General features: G+C 41.5%; 1 protein-coding gene across 4 annotated transcripts in view; it reads left to right on the top strand.

Moving 5' to 3' along the window:
* The window catches only part of MBTPS2 (membrane bound transcription factor peptidase, site 2), a 62843-nt gene that overhangs the window by 714 nt on the left and 40302 nt on the right, over positions 1–21827 (top strand). For 3 of the 4 annotated variants that reach the window (XR_009547493.1, XM_007538964.3, XM_060182882.1), the window contains exons 2-4: positions 3396–3544; positions 7403–7598; positions 19937–20040. Coding sequence is in view for 3 of the 4 variants with exons in the window: in XM_007538964.3 (XP_007539026.1) it covers positions 3396–3544; positions 7403–7598; positions 19937–20040 (449 nt within the window). In the remaining variant the exon portion in view is untranslated. The remainder of the gene's footprint in view (positions 1–3395; positions 3545–7402; positions 7599–19936; positions 20041–21827) is intronic. The other variant, XM_060182883.1, reaches the window with a different exon arrangement.

Genomic DNA, 21827 nt, shown 5'->3' with positions numbered 1-21827 from the left:
AGTTTCCAAGAGTCACAAATGGTGCTGGGCCACATTGCTCTCAAGTAGCAAGGGTTTGTTTAGACCTTTAGTTTCTGTCCGAATTCTAGTTTGCACCCTGTACCCCCTTCTCACTGCCACCACCCTCACCTCCCGGCAAACACACTCACAGACAGCCGAGGTGCATGAGCCACTGGTCATTTCTTTAGGCAAGGGAGCAAAAAATATGAGCGATTGACCGACCACACGCTTTAAGCAGACTTTGGGAATTTGATATGCAGGAATGTAACTAATAAAATCATAGCTACAACTTTTCAGAAGCATCGATTGTGACTAGTCAAATGATGTTATGAAAACCATTTAAAATAAAGTACTATTGCTTAGTATCACCTTTTAGGCTAAACTGTAGCACAGAATGATACATGTGCTTCATCTTTAAAATAGAGATGGTAATAACACTAACAATCTCCTGAGGTTGTGGAGAGGAATTGTTACTTTATTTTACACATGAAGCCTTGCTACTCAACCAGCAACAGCTCTTGCCTCATTTGCAGTTTCTCAGAAACAGTAATCTCAGACCTCACCCCTGACCTACTGAATCAGAATCTTCATCTTAACAAGGGTTCCAGGTGCTTCCTCTGCACATGGCCTCTGATTATAGCTTAGCATGTCATAAGCAGTACAGTCTACTGCTTCTTTAAGCAGTTTTGGAAGCCACATAATTTCTTCATGTTGCATATGTGACAAGTCCACCCCCCTACCCCCTGCCAAGAAAAAAAAATCAAAAACTTGTCAAACCTTTACAGTTTGTCACTGATTTCAGTAACAGCCCCAGGCTCCCTAAGAAAACACCATTACTTGAGTCAGAGACTTTGATTCTTATTCTGTGTTATCTGTTTGGGGGACAGTAAGACATTGAGTTTTAAGAGCAGCCCCTTCAGTTTTTCTGTGTCCCACCTGGCCTGCTGTTCCACCCTTGGTTCTTTCAGTAAGTTCCTCAGGAGACATCTGCTGCGGGGTGTGTTACTCTCCAAGTTTTGGAAAACAGGCAAGTTTAAAGAGCTTCACCTGAAGACCAAGAGCAGCATACACTATAGGTCCGGAAGGAGATAATCTCTCTATATAAGGAAATAATATAACTGAGGTAATAGGGGTCAGTGTCAGGTATATTCAGTAATAATATTACATTATTCATAGTCCTACATGTCAAGGATTTCAAGCATCTAAAAATAGCCATGTGTTAGGCCGTGTTTAAACATTTACCCTTTCATATATATGTGTGTGTGTGTGTGTGTGTGTGTGTGTGTATCTATATGGATATTTATTTTATTTATTGCCTCCAGAGTTATCGCTGGGGCTCAGTGCCTGCACCACAATCCACTGCTCCTGGAGGCCATTTTTTCCCCTTTTGTTGCCCTTCTTATTGTATCATTGTTGTGGTTATTGTTGTTCTTGGATAGGACAGAGAGAAATGGAGAGAGGGGGAGAAGACAGAGAGAGGAAGAGAGAAAGATAGACACCTGCAGACCTGCTTCACTGCCTGTGAAGCGACCTCCCTGCAGGTGGGGAGCTGGGGCTCGAACAGGGATCCTTACGCCGGTCCTCGTGCTTTGCAACATGTGTGCTTAAACCACTAAGCTACCGCCTAATCCCCAGATATTTAATTTTTATTTCATTGACAGAGAGAAATTAAGACAGGAGGAGGAAATAGAGAGGCACCTGCCACACTGCTTCACTTGTGAATCTTCCCCTTTGCAGGGGACTGGGAGTTTAAACCCAGGTCCTTTTGTGTGGTAACTTGTGCTCAGCCAGGTACACCACCACCTTGCCCCACAGTTATCCTTTCAACCCTGAAGAATTTTTTTTATTTTATTTATTTTTGAGAGAGATGCAGAGACACACACAGGGAAACACCAGAGCACTGCTCAGCTCTGGCTTATGGTGGTGCAGGGGATTGAATCTGGGATTTAGGAACCTCAGGCATGAGAGTCTGTTTGCATAACCATTATGCTGTCTCCCCTGCCCAACCCTGAAGAATTTAAGAGAAGCTATTAGAACCAAGATAGCTTTAGATAAGTTTTTTTTTTTTACATGATCTAAGTTGGCCCAATTCTTAAGGGTTGCTGCTTATAAGAGGATAGAAAAGATTGATTCCAACTAAATTGTCATTTATGTTGAATTGGTTGGGGTTCTTTTTTTTCTTTTCTAATTTAGAGGTGTTAGTGGTTTACAATAACTACAGTTGTTGGTACATGTATAACAGGGAGTCTTTCGATTACAAAAGATTCTTTCCATTTTGTGTGAACAGACCTTCCACTCCTGTGTTCCTCCAGTGTGGTAGCCACTTAGCATTTAAATGAGGTTAGTCCTAACTGAGATATTCTAGAAGTATAAAAATGACACCAAATTTCAAATACTGAGAACAAAAGTATAGAAGGAGAGAAAGTACATAAAGTATTTCAGTGGTTTTATACCAATGGCATGTTGGAATGATAATACTTTGGAGATATATATAAATAATTTTCTGTTTTTTAAAGTTTGGCTACTAGAACTGTCTACATGTGTGGCTTGTATTTGTGACTCACATACTGCTATAGGCAATGCTGTTCTAAACAGAGTTCAGCAAACTTTGTTAAAGGGCCAGATACTAAGGATTTTATGCTTCAGAGATTATACAGGGTCTCTGTAACAGTCTTATTTTTGTCTTTATTTTTTACAGTCTCCTAAAATGTAAAAACCAGGGGAGTAACTCAATGGTAGAGTACATGTTTCACATGTATGAGACCCTAGGTTTAATCCCCAGCCCCCCCCCATGTTAAAAACCATTCTTAGCTCACATGTTGTACTTATGAAGGGAGAATATGGACATGGGTCATATTCTGCCACACTATAAACTCAGTAAAGCAGCTAGTCTGAGACCATTATTTTAATACCCTGAAGACTAGGCATAAAGCTTAAAATTGGGGGTCGGGCGGTGGCGCAGTGGGTTAAGCGCATGTGGTGCAAAGCGCAGGGACCGGCGTAAGGATCCCGGTTCGAGCCCCCGGCTCCCCACCTGCAGGGGAGTCGCTTCACAGGCGGTGAAGCAGGTCTGCAGGTGTCTATCTTTCTCTCCCCCACTCTGTCTTCCCCTCCTCTCTCTATTTCTCTCTGTCCTATCCAACAACGAATAGCGTCAACAAGGGCAATAATAATAACCACAACGAGGCTACAACAACAAGGGCAACAAAAGGGGGAAAAAATGGCCTCCAGGAGCGGTGGATTCATGGTGCAGGCACCGAGCCCAGCAATAACCCTGGAGGAGGAAAAAAAAAAAAAGCTTAAAATTACAAAAGTATCATGCTTTCCGTTTTTATTAAGCATTTGAAAGTTTTTCTTCAAAAGTGAGTAATGTGGAACTTTTCTTTCTCTCTTAGTCATCTGTGTATTTTAAGCATTCTTATGAAGACTGGCTGACAAACAACGGGTTGAGTATCTCCCCCTTCCACATAAGGTGGCAAACTTCTGTTCTCAACCGGGCCTTTTACAGCTGGGGACGGCGGAAAGCGAGGCTGCTTTATCAATGGTATTCTCTATCTCTTTTTTGGTTTAAATTAGTGTGATCATGAGAAATGCTTGCTAAACGAATGGTTTCCATTATTTCACAAATCTTCTGAGCTTTATGACGCTGAGAATATAAAGCTTTTCTGGATTTACATAAATTTAGGGGCTTGCATCCTTGTGTGGATTATAAGTGAAAGTTCTGTAGCTTGATCTAGATGGTTGCTACACGGGTGCACATACTGTAAAACTTCACTGAGCTGTATACTTCAGACTTACACACTTTACTGCCTCAGTAAATTTATACACTACTAGAAAGAAGAAAAAACATGGAGTTCTTCTCTTGAAAAAAATACTCCCCTTTATCACATAAGAAACAAGAACTGGGGGTGGGGCGGTAGTGCAGGGGGTTAAGTGCAAAAGCACAAGGACCAGAGTAGGGACCTGGGTTTGAGCCCCCAGCTCCCCGCCTGCAGGGGGGTCGCTTCACAGGCGGTGAAGCAGGTCTGCAGATATCTATCTTTCTCTCCTCTCTGTCTTCCCCCTCTTCTCTCTATTTCTCTCTGTCCTATCCAACAACAACAGTAAACAATAAGGGCAACAAAAAGGGGAGAAAATGGCCTCCAGGAGCAGTGGATTCGTAGTATAGGCACCGAGCCCGAGCAAAAAAGGAAAGAAACAAGAACCTGGGAGTCCTAAGTCACCAAAAGCTACTCCCCCCACCCCCCAGGGGATGGTGTTTTAAAAAAAAAGCATAAATGCACAGATCAGTTTGGAATATGGCAGTCAGATTGAAGTAGCTGAATCCTAGATCCACCCACCCACCCCCCAGCCATGTCAGACTTACTAATTAGTTAAGAAAAAAAAATCAAAGTTTGGGGCAGCCTGTCGGTGGCACAGGGGCTTTAGCACACGTGGCTCAAAGCTCATGAACCCGCATAAGGATCCCAGTTCAAGCCCCCAGCTCCCCATCTGCAGGGGGGTCGCTTCAGATGGTGAAGCAGGTCTATAGGTATCTATCTTTCTCTCGCCCTCTCTGTCTTCTCCTCTCTCCATTTCTCTCTGTCATACCCATCAACAACAGCAATAACAACAACAGCGATAACAAGGGAAACAAAAGGGAAAAAATTTAAAAAGAATGTTCTCTCACAATTCTATGAGAAATGAAATTTAAAAAATAATAATCAAGGTTCGGGCAGGGGAGCTCAGCGTAATGGTTATGCAAAAAGACTTTCATGCCTTAAGCTCCAAGCTCCCTGGTTCAACCCCCTTCTTCTTCTAGCGTTTGCCCTTCTTCCATAGCCAGTCAACAGCGTCAGGTTGAGCCTGATGTAAAGTTTCGAGACCTCCTTTGAATCTGGAGAGGTGGCAGTCGTTGACTATGTGGGTCATAGTCTGTCTGTAGCCGCAGGGGCAGTTCGGGTCGTCTCTGGCTCCCCAGCGATGGAACATAGCGGCGCACTGGCCATGGCCTGTTCGATACCGATTGAGGAGGGCCCAATCACCGCCCTAAACTAGAGTTGAGCTGTCCTCTGATGTTTCTGTTTTTCTCTATCTCTCATTAAAATAAATATATATACATATATATATTTAGTGCACTGGGTTAAGTGCACTTGGTGCTAAGCACAGGGACCTGCATAAGGATCCTAGTTTGAGCCCCGGCTCCCCACCTGCAGGGGGGTCGCTTCACAAATGGTGAAGCAGGTCTGCAGGTATCTACCTTTCCCCTTCTGCCTTCCCCTCCTCTCTCAATTTCTCTCTGTCCTATTCAACAACAGCAGTAACAACAAGGGCAAGAAAAATGGCCTCCAGGAGCAGTGGATTCGCAGTGCAGGCAGTGAGAGCCTACAATAAACCTGGAGAAAAAAAAATTGGATCCAAATGCAGTAGAGCAAAATGTTAAGTAATCAGATCATCAAAAATTAGAAAATGCAACAGCAAGTCAAGGCAAACAAAACGTTAAGGGGGAAATAAATGGAGGAGCAGGAAATTTATTCCTCCCTATTTAAGGGCTGGGGAGACTGCATAATGGTTATGCAAATTGTTTTCATGCCTGAGGCTCTGAGCTCTCAAATTGAATCCCTAGCATCACCGAGCTCTGGTAGAAGGGAGAAAGAATAGTGAAAATTAGCAAATCCAAAAGTTCGTTCATTGAGAAATTATAAAAATTTTCCATGACTAATTAAGAAAAACAAAGAAAACAAATAAGAATTGAAAAAGGGACCATTACTAGATTCTATAAACATTTTTTTTTGCCACTAGAGTTATTTGGAGTTCAGTGCCTACACAAACAATCCACCATTCCCAGCTTTTTTTTTTCTCAACAGAGAGAAATAGAGAGGGAACGGAGAAAGAAATAGAGACACCTGCAGCACTGCTTCACTGCTAGTGAAGCTTAAAGGGGCTTGAACCCAGGTCCTTAAACATGGTAACATGTGTGCTCAACTTGATGTGCCAGCGCCTGACCCCAATAAACTTTTTTTTTCTTTTTAATCTTTATTTATTTATTTATTTGGACAGAGACAGCCAGAAATCGACAGGGAAGGGGGTGATAAGAGAGGGAGAGCAGACGCCTGCAGCACTGCTTCACCACTTGTGAAGCTTTGCCCCTGCAGGTGGGGGCCGGGGGCTCGAACCCAGGTCCTTGTGCACTGTAACATGTGCGCTCAACCAGGTGCTCCACCACCCGGCCCCCCTCCCCAATAAATTTTTAAAATGAGCCTGTTGTGAATAATTTTTTGCCTACATATCGGACAATTTAAATGAAATGGTCAAATTACTTGAAAAATACACCTTACCAAAAACCTGGAAAATGTAATAGATTATTTCCAATCATGAAATGGTAACTTCTAAAAAGAGTCAAAGATTAGCAGGGAACTATCAGTAGCTCAGCTGGTAGACTGCCTGCAAGCCTGAAGCTCCCACCCAGTGCACTCCCTGCTGCTGCACATATCAGAGTGATGCTGTGACTTCTCGTTCTCCTTTCTAACAGAGTAGAACAGTCAAACTACTGTCAATTTTTACCATGTTGATATTTAAACTCACCAACAAATGCAGCTAAAGTAAAATTAAGCAATAGAATCAAATAAAAAAAACTGGATGCCTATATTGTTAGCATAGTTTTCCTAATTATATAAGAACAAGATCAAAACAGTGCTATGTGAAGAAGAAAAGACACAAGAGGAAACAAACTTTAGGGATAATATTTAGGTTCTCCAGTTATGACAGAATTGTACATTTTTAGAACTGCTTAAAGAAACTAGTGCCCTTGTGCTGTGTCAAGTAGCTAATGTTCAGGTAGGGAAAAGAGGCAGAGTTGCTGATAATTCTTTTTTTAAAATTTTTTTATTATTTATTTTCCCTTTTGTTGCCCTTGTTTTATTGTTGTTGTAGTTACTATTGTTGTTGTTGATGTTGTCCCTGTTGGATAGGACAGAGAGAAATGGAGAGAGGAGGGGAAGACAGATGGGGAGAGAAAGATAGACACCTGCAGACCAGCTTCACCGCTTGCAAAGCGACCCCCCCTGCAGGTGGGGAGCTGGGGGCTAGAACCTGGATCCTTACGCTGGTCCTTGCGCTTCGTGCCATGTGCGCTTAACCAGCTGCGCTACCACACGACCCCAACAGCTCTTTTTAAAAATACTTAATTTTATTTATTTTTACCAGAGCACTAATTAGCTCTGGCTGATGGTGGTGAGGAATTGAACCTGGGACTTCATAGCCTCAGGCATGAGAGTCTCTTTGCATAAGCATTATGCTACCCCCCCCCCCCCCCGCTGAAATTTCTAGCCAGTGTTCTGAATCTATAAAATGTCAATAAATGTATTATTCCTGGGCTTAGGATGAGTTAATATATTGACAGCGTTCTTTTTCCTCTTGACAGGTTCAATTTTGGAATAGTGTTTGGCGTCATTGCCATGTTTGGCTCTTTTTTCCTCCTGGGGAAGACACTGGTGCAGACATTAACACAAATGATGACTGATTCCCCCTCTTCTTCATCTCCCTCCTCTTCCTCTTCCTCTTCCTCTTCTTCCTCTTCCTCTTCTTCACTTAACAATGACCAAGTACTACAAGTTGTGGTAAGTGCCTTTGTTTTGCTTTAATTAACTTTGTTGAAGCACAGGTATAAGATAATTGTTCTGGGTAGCACGGTGAAATTGTCTGTACTATAAATGTGAAAATAAGTGAAAAGCCCCACAATTCCTCAAACTAACAACTTAAAAACATCAGTAAAAATTACAAGAAGTTATGCTATGTAGTAGTAGTAATAGTCATAGAATCAATGAAGCACTGTTAAGACTGTCAACAATTATATGGGCATAGGATTCAGTTTGTGTTGTCATCTTTTAAAATGTGTCAGGAACTATGGGGATAAGCCCGGCCTCATGAACGAGTGACACAGCTGAGCTGCCTACCTGGCGCAACTTGTATTCCATACTTACAGTGCAGTAGAAAGGGAAAGAAAGGGAGAGGCTTGTGCCGGGCCTACACAAAGGAAAGCAAGTGACTTTCCTGCTGAGTCACCTCCCAGTCCGCATGTTGTCTTCTCGGAGTGCTAAATGGTTGCTACTATCAAGAGCTAAGAATTAATTATTTGGGAGTTGGGCGGTAGCGCAGCAGGTTAAGCGCACATGGCGCAAAGCGCAAGGACCTGCTTAAGGATCCCGGTTCGAGCCCCCGGCTCCCCACCTGCAGGGGAGTCGCTTCACAGGCAGTGAAGCAGGTCTGCAGGTGTCTGTCTTTCTCTCCCTGTCTCTGTCTTCCCCTCCTCTCTCCATTTCTCTGTCCTATCCAACAACAACATCAATCATAACTACAATAAAACAACAAGGGAAACAAAAGGGAATAAATAATAAATAAAAAAATAAAGAAATTTAAAAAATTAAAAAAGAATTATTTGATATCTCTATAATGTATAAATTGCATCCTTAAACTTCACTATTCCTCTTTCCATTTCATAAGCATTCAGATGCTAGCCACTAATATCTTTTTAAATAAAGGTATGAGATCTTTTTGAATCAAATCACTGATTTCTCAATTTAAAGTGTTTTGTCACTTTAAATATGACACCTTAAACTCTTGATTAAAATGATTTCTTGATATAAATAATTGTATACTTGGGCTGAGGAGAATGTACAGTGGTTACGTAGGTTCAGTCCCCATGACCACTACAAGCGAGAGCTGAGCAGTGCTCTAGTGAAAAAAAGAAAAACACGTAGTAATATGTACTTCTTAGACTATAAGTCCTTTATAATAACTTTTTTGACAAAAATTGAGAGGAAAGGAGAAAGTAGAGAAGGGAGGCCTACAGCATTGTTTCGCTTCTCATGAAACTTCCCCCTGGACCGGGGGCTTGAGCCCAAGTACTTGCATACTATAATATGTACACTCTAGCACGTGCACCACCACTTAGCCCCCATAATTTTTTTCTTTAAAAGGCAGGGCAGGGGTAGATAGCTCAATGGTTATGCAAAGAGACTCATGCCTGAGGCTCAATCACAGGTTCAAGTCCCAGGTTCAGTTCCCCGCACCACCATAAGCCAGAGCTGATCAATACTCTTAAAAAAAAAAAAGCAAACAATACATTTGCAATTCATTTCTTGTGGACTGGGGGGGGTGTAAGTCCTACCATTGGCTCACTTTGATCTCAATTTTTTATACATTTATAATTCCATGAGCCTAAAATGTTACTTTTTTTTTTTAGTATTTATTTATTTCAATATGAGAGAGATCAGAGCACTGCTCAGCTCTGACTTATGGTGGTGCTGGGGATTGAACCTGGGAGCTTGGAGCCTCAGACATGAAAGTCTTTAGCAGAACCATTATGCTGTCTCCCCAACCCAATGTTATGTTTTCAATAAAGTTCTTACTCATGGTATAGACTATTTAACTTAGTAACATAATTTTTTCTTTAATGACCACTGCCATGTTGAAGGGATTAATCTTTTTTTTTTTAAGATTTTGTTTATTCATGAGAAATGACAGGAGAGAGATTGAGAAAGAAACAGACATCACTCTGGTACATGTGCTGCCGGGAATTGAACTCAGGACCTCATGCTTGAGAGTCCAAAGCCTTATCCACTGTACCACCTCTTGGACCACTAGAATATTTTATTTATAATAATTTTTTTTTTGCCTCCAGGGTTATTGCCGGGACTCAGTGTCTGCACCATGAATCCACAGCTCCTGGAGGCTATTTTTTTTTCTTTTTGTTGCCCTTGTTCTTTATCGTTATTGTTATTATTGTTGTTATTGAATAGGACAGAAAAATCGAGAGAGGGGAAGACAGAGAGGAGGAGAGAAAAATAGACACCTGCAGACCTGCTTCACCACTTATGAAGCGACCCCCCTGAAGGTGGGGAGCTGGGGGCTCGAACCAGGGTCCTTACGCTGGTCCTTGCGCTTTGTGTTATGTGTGCTTAACCTGCTGCGCCACCGCCCAGCCCCCAGAATTTTTTTTTTTAATTTTTATTTATAAAAAGGAAACACTGACAAAAAACATAGGATAAGAAGGTACAACTCCACACAGTTCCTACCTCCAGAACTCCGTATCCCATCCCCTCCCCTGATAGCTTTCCTATTCTCTATCCCTCTGGGAGTATGGACCCAAGGTCATTGTGGGATGTAGAAGGTGGAAGGTCTGGCCTCTGTAATTGCTTCCCTGCTGAACATGGGCGTTGACAAGTCGATCCATACTCCCAGTCTGTCTCTCTCTTTTCCTAGTGGGGCAGGGATCTGGGGAAGTGATGCCCCAGGACACATTGGTGGGGTTGTCTGTCCAGGGATGTCAGATTAGCATCATCTTAGCATCTGGAACCTGGTGGCTGAAAAAAGAGTCAACATACAAAGCCAGATAAAATTGTTGACTAATCATGAGCCTAAAGGCTGGAATAATTCAGATGATGAGTTGGGGAGGGTCTCCATTTTGTAGACAGTTAGTAGTCCTATTTTAGTTATATTCCAAAGGGCCTGTGGCTTTACTCGTGTTTTTTTTTTTTTTTCTGAGCCTGACATCTGATATACAAGTGGATCCAAGTTATTGTCTGGGGAGATGATGTCATGGCTGGAAAAAGGACCAGAAAGCTGGATCAGGGAAGAGAGTAGCTCCCAAATATGGAAAAGGTATATAAATATTGTTGACTGTAAATCCCATTAATTTGATGTGATCTGGGGCCCGTATTCAGCTTAGGAACCTATGTGACCTCTGCATCCCTCTAAATCTGAGTTCACATTCTGTGGTCATGAGTGGGATTGCTCCAAGCTGCCTCAGTTTCAGGACCCACAGAAAAATATTTTTTTAAAGATTTTATTTATTCATGAAAAAGATAGGTGGAGTGGTCCAGGAGGTGGCGCAATGGATAAAGCACTGAATTCTCAAGCATGAGGTTCTCCTATCTTTCTCATTAATAAATAAATAGAATCATTAAAATATATTTAAAAATAAGATAGGTGGTGAGAGAGAAAGAACCAGACATCACTCTGGTACATGTGCTGCTGGAGATTGAACTCAGGACCTAATGCTTGAGAGTCCAATGCTCTGTGCACTGTGCCACCTCCCAGACCACCAGAATATTTTTTAAACTCATCTCTTTATGACCTCTGCTGTGCTTGGTCCTTATGGGAAGATTTAGAAGTTATTTGTAGAGAATAAGAAAGAGTCTCTCCTATCGTAACAGTTCTTTCTTAGAGGTTGGAAGGATTCACTAGACAAAGCCTCAGAAGAGATCATTTATTTCTTCAGCAAACTGAGTGTACTCTACCTACTAGCCTTGTGCTGAGTCCTGCTTATACAGGGAGCAGAATCCAATACAGCACTCACAGAGCTTTTAGTCTAGAGGAGAAAACGTCTGTGACTGTGCTGTAGTTTCACAAAGTGAAGTTGTTGTGAGAACAGAGAAGTGTACTGAGGTGTGCCTCACTCTGCAAGAAAGTAGTTGGATGGGATGGTGAGGAGAATCCCCATATCCCAGGAAAGGATGATCCCACTAACAGAAAGGGACCATATGACATGAAAAGGCAGATGCAGTAATAATAACACCAGTGTGATATGTAGTGCTTCCCATGTGGGGTTTTTTGTACTTGTTTTTCTTGAATGAACGGGATGTTAAGTACCACCCCTGATTCATAGAGAAGAACACCAAGGCACAGAGGCATTAAGTCACTTTCCAGTGATCACCGTGTAAACAGTGGATCCATCATCAGGCAGTGACTCTCCAACCACTGACCTCAGCCTGTGCACACTATGCTTTACTCCCTTAAGAAAAACCAGTAACTCATCAAGGAACTATAAAGTAAATTTGGCCCGTGTCTAGGAGAAATATGGCATAGGAGATAAGGTGGAGATATAGATAAGGTCTAGCTTATGAAAGTCTATTTTAAGAGAATTTTTAAAAATATATTTTTTATATTTATTCCCTTTTGTTGCCCTTGTTTTATTGTTGTAGTTATTATTGCTGTTATTGATGTCGTTGTTGTTGGATAGGACAGAGAGAAATGGAGAGAGGAGGGAAAGACAGAGGGGAAGAGAAAGATAGACACCTGCAGACCTGCTTCACCACCTGTGAAGCGACTTCCCTGCAGGTGGGGAGCCAGGGGCTCGAGCCGGGATCCTTACGCCGGTCCTTGCGCTTTGTGCCACCTGTGCTTAACCTGCTGTGCTAACACCCAACTCCCAAGAAGTTTTTATTTTATCTGTAGATAACTTGGACCAAAATGGAGTTACACCAGATATATGGAGAACATTTAAAAACAGCAGTTGCAGTAATTCATATTAGAAGCAATAATGATATTAACAGGTGAGAAGAGGAAGGATGAAGGATATGAAATGAAGTTGTCAGGCTTCAGTGATTGAATGGGAGGCAGGAATGAGAAGCAAGAATTTAGTATTACTATCAAGCTACATGATTAGATAGTGTTTGCCAAGAAAGAAGGTTGTTGATAAAGAAGCAGGTTTGAGTATTGAACTGTCTGCCAGCTAGGATTAAAATGGTAAAATACTGTTTAGAGAAAAAATTACTTATTTTATTCACTTCTTGGTGTACTCAATATTGACTTGATAGGAAAGTCATGCTTTGGAACCCTTAAAAAGTATACTGCCCTCTATAGTCCACCCTGAACATTTCTGTATACGTTTAAGAATGTTGTAATTTGGGAGTTGGGCGGTAGCGCAGCGGGTTAAGTGCATGTAGCACGCAGCGCAAGGGTCGACATAAGGGTCCCAGTTTAAGCCCCCGGCTCCCCACCTGCAGGGGAGTCGCTTCACAGGCGGTGAAGCAGGTCAGCAGGTGTCTATCTTTCTCTCCCCCTCTCTGTCTTCCCCTCCTCTCTCCATTTCTCTCTGTCCTATCCAACAATGATGACATCAGTAACAACAACAATAATTACAACAACAGTAAAAAACAAGGGCAACAAAAGGGAAAATAAATAAATATGTTTAAAATTTTTTTAAAAAAGAATGTTGTAATTCTTGACTTGGATAGGAGTTCTTGTAGCTCAGAGAACATATTTATGTGTATTCTGTAATTCCCTACATCCTTGTTCAGTAGTAATTCCTCCAATCCTGCCACCCTGTGTTGTTGGGAGATCAGTACACTGGTACATCGAATACCTTGTGTGATCTTGGCTGAGACAGATGGACAATTGTATACTGTTGGCAGCAAATAAAACCCACCATCTGTTGGTACAGTCACAGGCACAAAGCCTTACTTCATCTAATTATTAAATCCATAAAATCAGAGATAGAACAGACTCCTGTTCAGTTGGCTTAAGCTTACTGATTTATTTGAAGTAAAGCCAAGATAACCAGGATACTTTGTGATACAGAGGAAATGTATGAGAATTCATATTAAGGATGTAAATTTAGAGGAGGGGTCAGAGCAAAAGAAACTCCTGATTTCATTAGTCAGGTGCCTAATGACATTGGAATGGAGCAGCTATGCATGAAAATTGCCTTATTAGAGGCTGAGCACAAAGAGAACTTCAGGTGATGAGCACCATAAAAAAAAAAAGTTCCTATTTGGGGCTGGACGGTGGCGCACCCAGTTAAATGCACGTGTTACAATGAGCATAAACGGGTTTAAGCCCCTGTTGCCCATCTGCAGCAGGTGGGGGGAATGCTTCACAAGTGGTGAAGTAGTGCTGCAGGCTTTTCTCTTTCTCTCTCCCTCTTAATCTCTCCTTCATCTCTGTCTTTCTTGATTTCTCTGCCTTTATCCAATAAAATTTCCATATTCTCTCACTACTTATATATACATGTCAGAGTCTTAAGGAAAACATGTCCAAATGTGTAAAACTAGTGTTCATTAAGTTCTTAATCCTAAAATTATTCATTATGAAGACTTTAAACACTATTAGTATATAATTGAAAAATGGTTCAGTTATGGGACTGCCATTTAATGAAATAGTATCCATACATTTAAGATGGTTATTATAAAAGCCAGTTTTGTAACTAGGAAAGACACTGGGGATTAATGGGATTTAAAAAGTTGCCCAAGTAGAATGGTTTGAATCGCCTTTCAAGTTACAGAAGGAGATTTACCCTGAAATTAATTCAGAGCTGACAAGATAGGCCACCTGAATAGTGCACCTGCTTTGTCATTGGGTGGCCCAGGTCTGATCCTGGCCCTACTGCACTGGGGGAAGTTTCGCACTGTGGTCTCTTTACCTCTCACTCTCTTTGTCTCTGTCTTACGAAGTTAGCTTTGAGAGGTGAAGCCCTGATGATGACAAAAATAATTAATTTTAGTTATTTTTATTGGGGAGATTAATGAATTGAAGTTGATACAGTTCTTGATACATGCATAAAATGTCTCTTTTCTACAAAACACGCCCACTATAGATCCTCCTCCACCATCATGCACCAGGACCTGAAAGCCCCCCGCCCCTCCAGAATCCTTTACTTTGGTGCAATACACTATTAATTATTTTTTTTATTTGATAGGACAAAGAAATTGAGACGGGAAAGGGAGATAGGGTGAGAGAGAGAGACCTGTAGCTGTGCTTCACTGCTCTTGAAGCTTCCCCTACACAGGTGAGGACTCAGAGCCTGAACATGGGTCTTTGTGTTCAGCGCATGTGTGCTCAGTAAAGTGCACTACCCAGATGTGCCACCACCACCCCAGTGAAATTAAAATTGAACCATGAAATTTCCATAGGACTGGGAGACAGCATAATGGTTATGCAGGTGGCTTTCATGCCTGAGGCTCTGAGGTCCCAGGTTCAGTCAGCACCACCATCAGCCAGGGCTGAGCAGTTCTCTGGCAAAAAAGAAAAGAAAATCATAAAAACTAAATGGAAAAATTGTGTTACTGTTTATATGAACATAGAATGAGGAAGACATCACTATAAAACTGTGCTTGGCAGCAGCCATGACTCTTAATAAATTTAATTACATAAAAAATTATATAGAAAAAAATTAAAAGTAAAATCATAATCCCCAGCACCACCATAAGCCAAAAGCAGTAATAATAATGAAAAGGCAAGAACGTGGAAAATGTATCAGGGAAATAGACGACTGATAGTTGGTATTTGAAGATCAATAAGCAGCAGACAGGCAATTAAAATCAAACAATGGCATGCTTTATTTTTTCTTCAATTATAGATTTGTATAAAAGTAGCCTTTCAAGATTGTGGAAGGGGTTGCTTCTGGAGACCAGTTTGCCATGTATCCAAGCCCTTCAATTTGTGTATACTGCTAGTATTGCTTACCTCTCTGTGAAGCATGGGGTTAAGCATTGGACAAAGGGTTATTTCATGTAATCCTCACAATCTCCCTTTTATGGAAATGTGGTCATTTCCATTTTAATGATGTAGAAATTGAAGTACTGGGGGAAGTCACTTTTTAAATTTTTTTATTATCTTTATTTACTGGATAGAGATAGCCAGAGATCGAGCAGTAGGGGGAGATAGAGACACCTGCAGCCCTGTTTGTGAAACTTTCCCCCTGCAGGTGTGGACTGGAGGCTTGAACTTCAGCTCCTGAGCACTGTAATGTGAGCGCTTAACCAGGTGCGCCACCACCCAGCCCCGGAAAGTCATATAGATAGTGATGGGACCAGGACCTCAAACGCAAGTGTTAGATGTTTCAAAGCCTGAACCAACTAACTGTGTGCATCTCAGAATTTACTCCCCCAATGGAGATGTTTCCAGCTATGTTTTTCACATCCTAAGAGCAGAAACTTTGAGAGCAAATGCCTCAACAATCCATTCCTTAGAAAATAAAATGCAGGGAGTCGGGCTGTAGCGCAGCGGGTTAAGCGCAGGTGGCGCAAAGCACAAGGACCGGCATAAGGATCCCGGTTCGAACCCCGGCTCCCCACCTGCAGGGGAGTCGCTTCACAGGCGGTGAAGCAGGTCTGCAGGTGTCTATCTTTCTCTCCCCCTCTCTTGTCTTCTCCTCCTCTCTCCATTTCTCTCTGTCCTATCCAACAACGACGACAACAACAATAATAACTACAACAATAAGACAACAAGGGCAACAAAAGGGAATAAATAAATAAATAAAATAAATATTAAAAAAAAGAAAAGAAAATGCAGGGGCTGGGTGGTGGCACACTCCACCAAGCATACCATGCACACTTGCGGGGGGAAGCTTCATGAGTGGTGAAGCAGGGCTGCAGGTCTCTCTCTCTCTCTCTCTCTACATATATATATATATATATATATATATATATATATATATATATCCCTTCCATCTCAGTTTCTTTCTGTCTCTATCCAATAAATGAATATGTAAAATTTTTTTTAATGTGATGGAGTTAGGTGATGGCACACCCGACTGGGGATACATGTTACCAAGTACTAGGACCCAGGTTCAGGCCCCTGGTCCCCACCTACGGGGGGATGGTTCACAAGTGGTAAATCAGTGCTGCAGGTGTTTCTCTTCTCTCCTCCTCTCTATCTCCCCTTCCCCTCTATTTCTTTCTATCCTATCAAATAATAATAAAAAAAGGCCAGCTGGGAGCAGTGGCTACATCATACAGGCACTGAGCCCTAACAGTAATGCCAGTGGCAAAACAAGGAGGGGAGGGGAGGAAAGACAAGGCAGCTATTAAAATTATATTGAAAGTACTTATGGAAAAATGTGATACTATTAAATGAAAGATGTAGATTCCAAATCCCTATTTATATGTGTGTATGGTTTTTCAATGAAAAGACTAGAAGGGTATACAATAAAACAATGGCTTTGTTTTGTGCTTTGGGAGCAGGGTTATAGGTTTCTGTTTTTCTTGGAACTCTCCAATGTTCCTGCTTTAGACATATCTTTCAGTTAATTTGAGATAGTGATTCAACGGTGTTGCCAAGCAGATGCCCTTTAGGGCCTGAGTGTAATTCTAAGGGTTTGTCAGGCATGAGGATCGCACACGCTGTCTCCTGCACAAAGGTGCTCCCTTGCCTGGGGACTGGTGGGAACCAGATTGCAAGACAGATCCTTTTAATGACTATTTCTCCCTGTACTTCATCTGTTCTGACCTGGTAGGTAAAGTCAGAATCATAAAAAATAAAAATGAATATTTAATAATTCATTAGAAAGGACTTTCTCCAGAGGAGTCTTTAGGGTCCCAGCTCCTGGACTGTGGAAACTAGATGTCAATGTTGTTGACGATGCCAGGTAGGCCCCACTGAGCCTAATTTATAGATTCTCTCCTGAACAGGTGATGTAACTTGGGAGTGACTGATTTATGAAAAGATTCTTGAGTACTTTTTTTTTTAAAGTCTGCTGGGGGGGGGCCTCAGTGTGCAAATTTACAACTATTAATTATTATTTAATTGTTATTATTATTGCTTTTTTTCACCAAAGCCCCTGGCCCCTACCTGCAGGGAGGGATGTTTCACAAATGGTGAAGCAGGGCTGCAGGTGTCTCTTTCCTTCTCTGCCTCCTCCTCTCTCAATTTCTCTGTCTCTCTCTTATAGTATAATATAAATATATATATATATATATATTTTTTTAAAGTCTGCCAGGGCTAGGCAGTTAGCACACCCATTAAAGCACGCATGTTACCATGCATATGGACCCAGGTTCAAGCCCCTGGTTCCCACCTGCAGGGCAAAAGCTTCGCAAGTAGTGAAGCAGTGCTGCAGGTATCTCTGTCTCTCCATCTCTATCTCTTCTCAGTTCTCTCTATATATTTAATAATTTTAAGTCTGTCATGTAAGCCCTATGATAAGCTAACACCCCATGGTAACTACATGCATATTTTTTTTCTTTTTTTTTTTTCCTCCAGTGTTATTGCTGAGCTCAGTGCCTGCACCATGAATCCACCGTTCCTGGAGGCCATTTTTCCCCCCTTTTGCTGCCCTTGTTGTTGTAGCCTCCTTGTGGTTATTATTATTGCCATTGTTGATGTTGTTCGTTGTTGGATAGGACAGAGAGAAATGGAGAGAGGAGGGGAAGACAGAGAGGGGAGAGAAAGACAGACACCTGCAGACCTGCTTCACCGCCTGTGAAGCGACTCCCCTGCAGGTGGGGAGCCGGGGGCTCGAACCGGGATCCTTACGGCGGTCCATGCGCTTTGCGCCACATGCGCTTTGCGCCACATGCGCTTTGCGCCACATGCGCTTTGCGCCACATGCGCTTTGCGCCACATGCGCTTTGCGCCACATGCGCTTTGCGCCACATGCGCTTTGCGCCACATGCGCTTTGCGCCACATGCGCTTTGCGCCACATGCGCTTTGCGCCACATGCGCTTTGCGCCACATGCGCTTTGCGCCACATGCGCTTTGCGCCACATGCGCTTAACCCACTGCGCCACCGCCCGACCCCCTACATGCATATTTTAAGAGTTTGTGGTTGCAAGACAGTGTCTGCTTTGTAGGTTCTTAACATGTGTTTGTTCCAAATGCCTTCTTCTGTGCATTAAATTTTGACCTTAATGCATGCATCACTTTGACACTATATCTTGACCAATGTACTAGACAATCTGATCAAGTAGGAAGAAAACAACAGAGGGCATGATGAGCATGCCAGTGGGACACTGTCTTACACTACCTTTATTTTTATATCTTACTTATTGTTATTAATGAAACAGAGAGGCAGAGAGAGAACTAAAGAGCACAACCCCAAAGTTTCCTTTGATGCAGTGGGGGCCCCAGCTCAGACCTGGGTCAGACACATGGCAAAGCAGCACACTATGCAAGTGAGCTATTTTGCCAGTGTGAATTACCAATTTTTGTGTAACTTAAGAATATTAAAATGGGGAGTTGGGCAGTAGTAGCACAGCAGGTTAAGCGCACGTGGCGCAAAACGCAAGGACTAGCATAAGGATCCCAGTTCGAACCCCCGGCTCCCCACCTGCAGGGGAGTTGCTTCACAGGCGGTGAAGCAGGTCTGCAGGTGTCTATCTTTCTCTCCTCCTCTCTGTCTTCCCCTCCTCTCTCCATTTCTCTCTGTCCTATCCAGCAACAAAGACATCAATACCAACAATAATAACTACAATAAAACAACAAGGGTGACGAAGGGGAATAAATAAATATTAAATTTTAAAAAAAGAATATTAAAATGAAATTCATTGGAACTTATCAAATAGCTCACTTGGATAGTAAGCTGCTTTGCCACTTACACGACTCAGGTTTAAGCCCATTGAAGGAAGTTTTTGGTGCTGTGGTCTCTCTTTATGCCTCTCTGTTTCTGCTCTAGGATAGATTAGATAGATAGATAGATAGATAGATAGATGAATTATAGGAAAGACACTCACTGATGTGAGAGGGATATTCTGTATTACTCAGTATAAGGATGGATGGATGGATGATATGTGAAAGACACTCACTGATGTGAGAGGGATATTTTGTATTACTCAGTATAAGGACCTGGAACCTTGCCAATAAAAACTCAGAGGAAGGACAAGGAATTGTATCAGTAACAAGGATTTCCAAGCCAGGCCTCCAGTGAGCCAGCTGTGGACTTCTTTGCTGCCGTGCTGCATTCTCTGGCTCTCTCTTTCCAAAGGGACAACTTCAAGAAGCTAAAGTTTTAACTTGAAATATATATATATTTTTTAATTATGGTTGAGACAGAGAAATAGGGAGAGAGGTGAGAAGGGAGAGGGACAAAGAGAGAGATATCTGCAGCCTGTTCCACCACTTGTGAAGCTTCCTCACTGCTGTTGGGGTAGGGGTGGGGGACTTGAAGCAGAATCCCTGTGCATGGTACTATATGGGTTTTACTAGTTGTGCCACTGCCCAGCCCCAAGTTTTTCCTTGGATTATATTTCCTTATATTGATTTTTTGCTTAATTCCTAACTGCCTAGTTCAACAAATTGGTGTTTTTACTTTTACCATGACAAAAATGGGAATATGAACCATTGGTATTCATACGACTTTTAGTGTACTTGCAGCTTGGCGATTTAAGCTTTACTACAGAGAGAATACAGTGGTTTTCTGGTAGCTAAGGATGTGCTTATCATTGTTTCTATGAACAGATTCCTGGTATAAATCTACCCGTCAACCAGCTGACCTATTTCTTTGCTGCAGTCCTCATTAGTGGCGTTGTACATGAAATTGGACATGGGGTAGCAGCTATCAGGTGAAAATATTTCCTTTTTTCTTTATGCTGTATGCAAAACAGCTTTTCACATAGTGAGCTTTATTACTAAAATTGTCTACATTTTATATTTTTCTCTGGTTATTGCCCAGTTCATACCCACCATTATTGTTTGGAAGCACCTTCTCTTTTATAGAGAAGATTAATATATTGGTGTATCTGCTCAGTTAACTGTGCACATATCTATAATCTGGGTCTTTCTATTCTTTGCCTTTTGCTATCATGGTGCTTCAAGATTTCTATCCAATCCTGAAACATAATCACTCTACTCATCATTGCATCAGAATGATAACACCTGTACTCAAAGCCCATCCACCTGTCTTCTTAGTACTTTCTTTGGCTTATTAGCTGGAATACTTTCCTACTGCTACTCATGGTCTCTGCTGGCTAGAGCAAGAACATTGAAAGTTTTGAGTTTGTTAGCAAACATCACAACCAACTAGGAACCCAAATGGAAGACAATAAGGGAAGGTAAGACCTGGGACTTCTATGAGTATGATGCCTGCTCTTGTTTTTGACAACAAAAATGTAAATTATACCTGAGTGTTGCAGAAGGCTCCTAAACATATAAAGTGGTGACAGGGGAGAGGATGAGTTCATTTTCCCTCACCCTCACTGGTAATTACTGTCATTGTGAACACACATACTGACAGAAGTACTTTTTATCCTTTGGGCATGCGGACTAGGTAAAGGATTTAGTGGAGAAGATGTAAGCACTTTATATTACTATCCACTTGCTTAGAAACAAGAGTCTGTTGACTTTTTTTAAAAATTACCTATTTACTTGTTGGATAGAGACAGTCCGAAATTGTGAGGGAAAGGGAAGATAGAGAGGAAGAGAAACACCTGCAGACTTGCTTCACCACTCACAAAGCTTTCCCCCTGTAGGTGGGGACCAGAGGCTTGAACACGGGTCCTTGCACATTCTAATGTGTGCTCAACCAGGTGCATCACGGCCCAGCACTAGTAGCATGGTCTTTAGGGTGTTATGTATAAAAACACCATTTTCACTGGAGAGATAGCTTAGCTGTTATGCAAAAAGACTTTAGTGTCTGAGGCTTTGGCATTCCAGGTTCAATCCCCAGCACCAATATAAAAGCCAGAGTTGAGCAGTGCTCTCTGGGGAGAAAAAAGTATGAAAAAACACCATTTATAGGTTATTACTTCACATACGGACTAGGTTTATGTTTATAGAATAATTGGGTCATTTTTTATAAAACCCCAATCGTGGGGGGAATGAAGTTTACAGCCATCTGTATACTTATTACTAAATAACAGCATGATATAACTTAGGCAGATCTATTTTGCAGTAGCTGTTTCATCTTAGGAGACTATTAAATGTTATTCCATTTTAAGAGAATGAATTGACTTTTAAAAGTTCTAAGGACATTCTGCATTGTGCATTTTAATGCACTTAATTTAACATTAATTCAACAGGTATACACTTAGATAAACTGAAATTTTCTTGAATTAGAATTTCTACTATAGTTTCTGAGAATAATTCAGAAGACTAAAGCAGAAGCAAATTTTTCACCTAGTCTCATAGAATTATTAATCATTTATTTATTTCTATGAGTCATTTCTAGTTATTTGCTAAGCATATTGATTTCTAAAACTTTTGATGATCTAAGTCTTTCAGAGTGCTCTCTTATAAAATATAATTTCACATATCACCAAATCTGTATATTGTAAATTTATAAAATATATATATTTACTTTTGCTATCCAGACACTTGTTTTTTAAGCAAGAATATGAATTACAGTAGGGAC

This window comes from Erinaceus europaeus, chromosome X, assembly GCF_950295315.1.
Source record: "Erinaceus europaeus chromosome X, mEriEur2.1, whole genome shotgun sequence".
Taxonomy (NCBI): domain Eukaryota; kingdom Metazoa; phylum Chordata; class Mammalia; order Eulipotyphla; family Erinaceidae; genus Erinaceus; species Erinaceus europaeus.
Note: the sequence above shows the minus strand (reverse complement) of the source record. Positions and strands in the feature narration are given on the sequence as shown.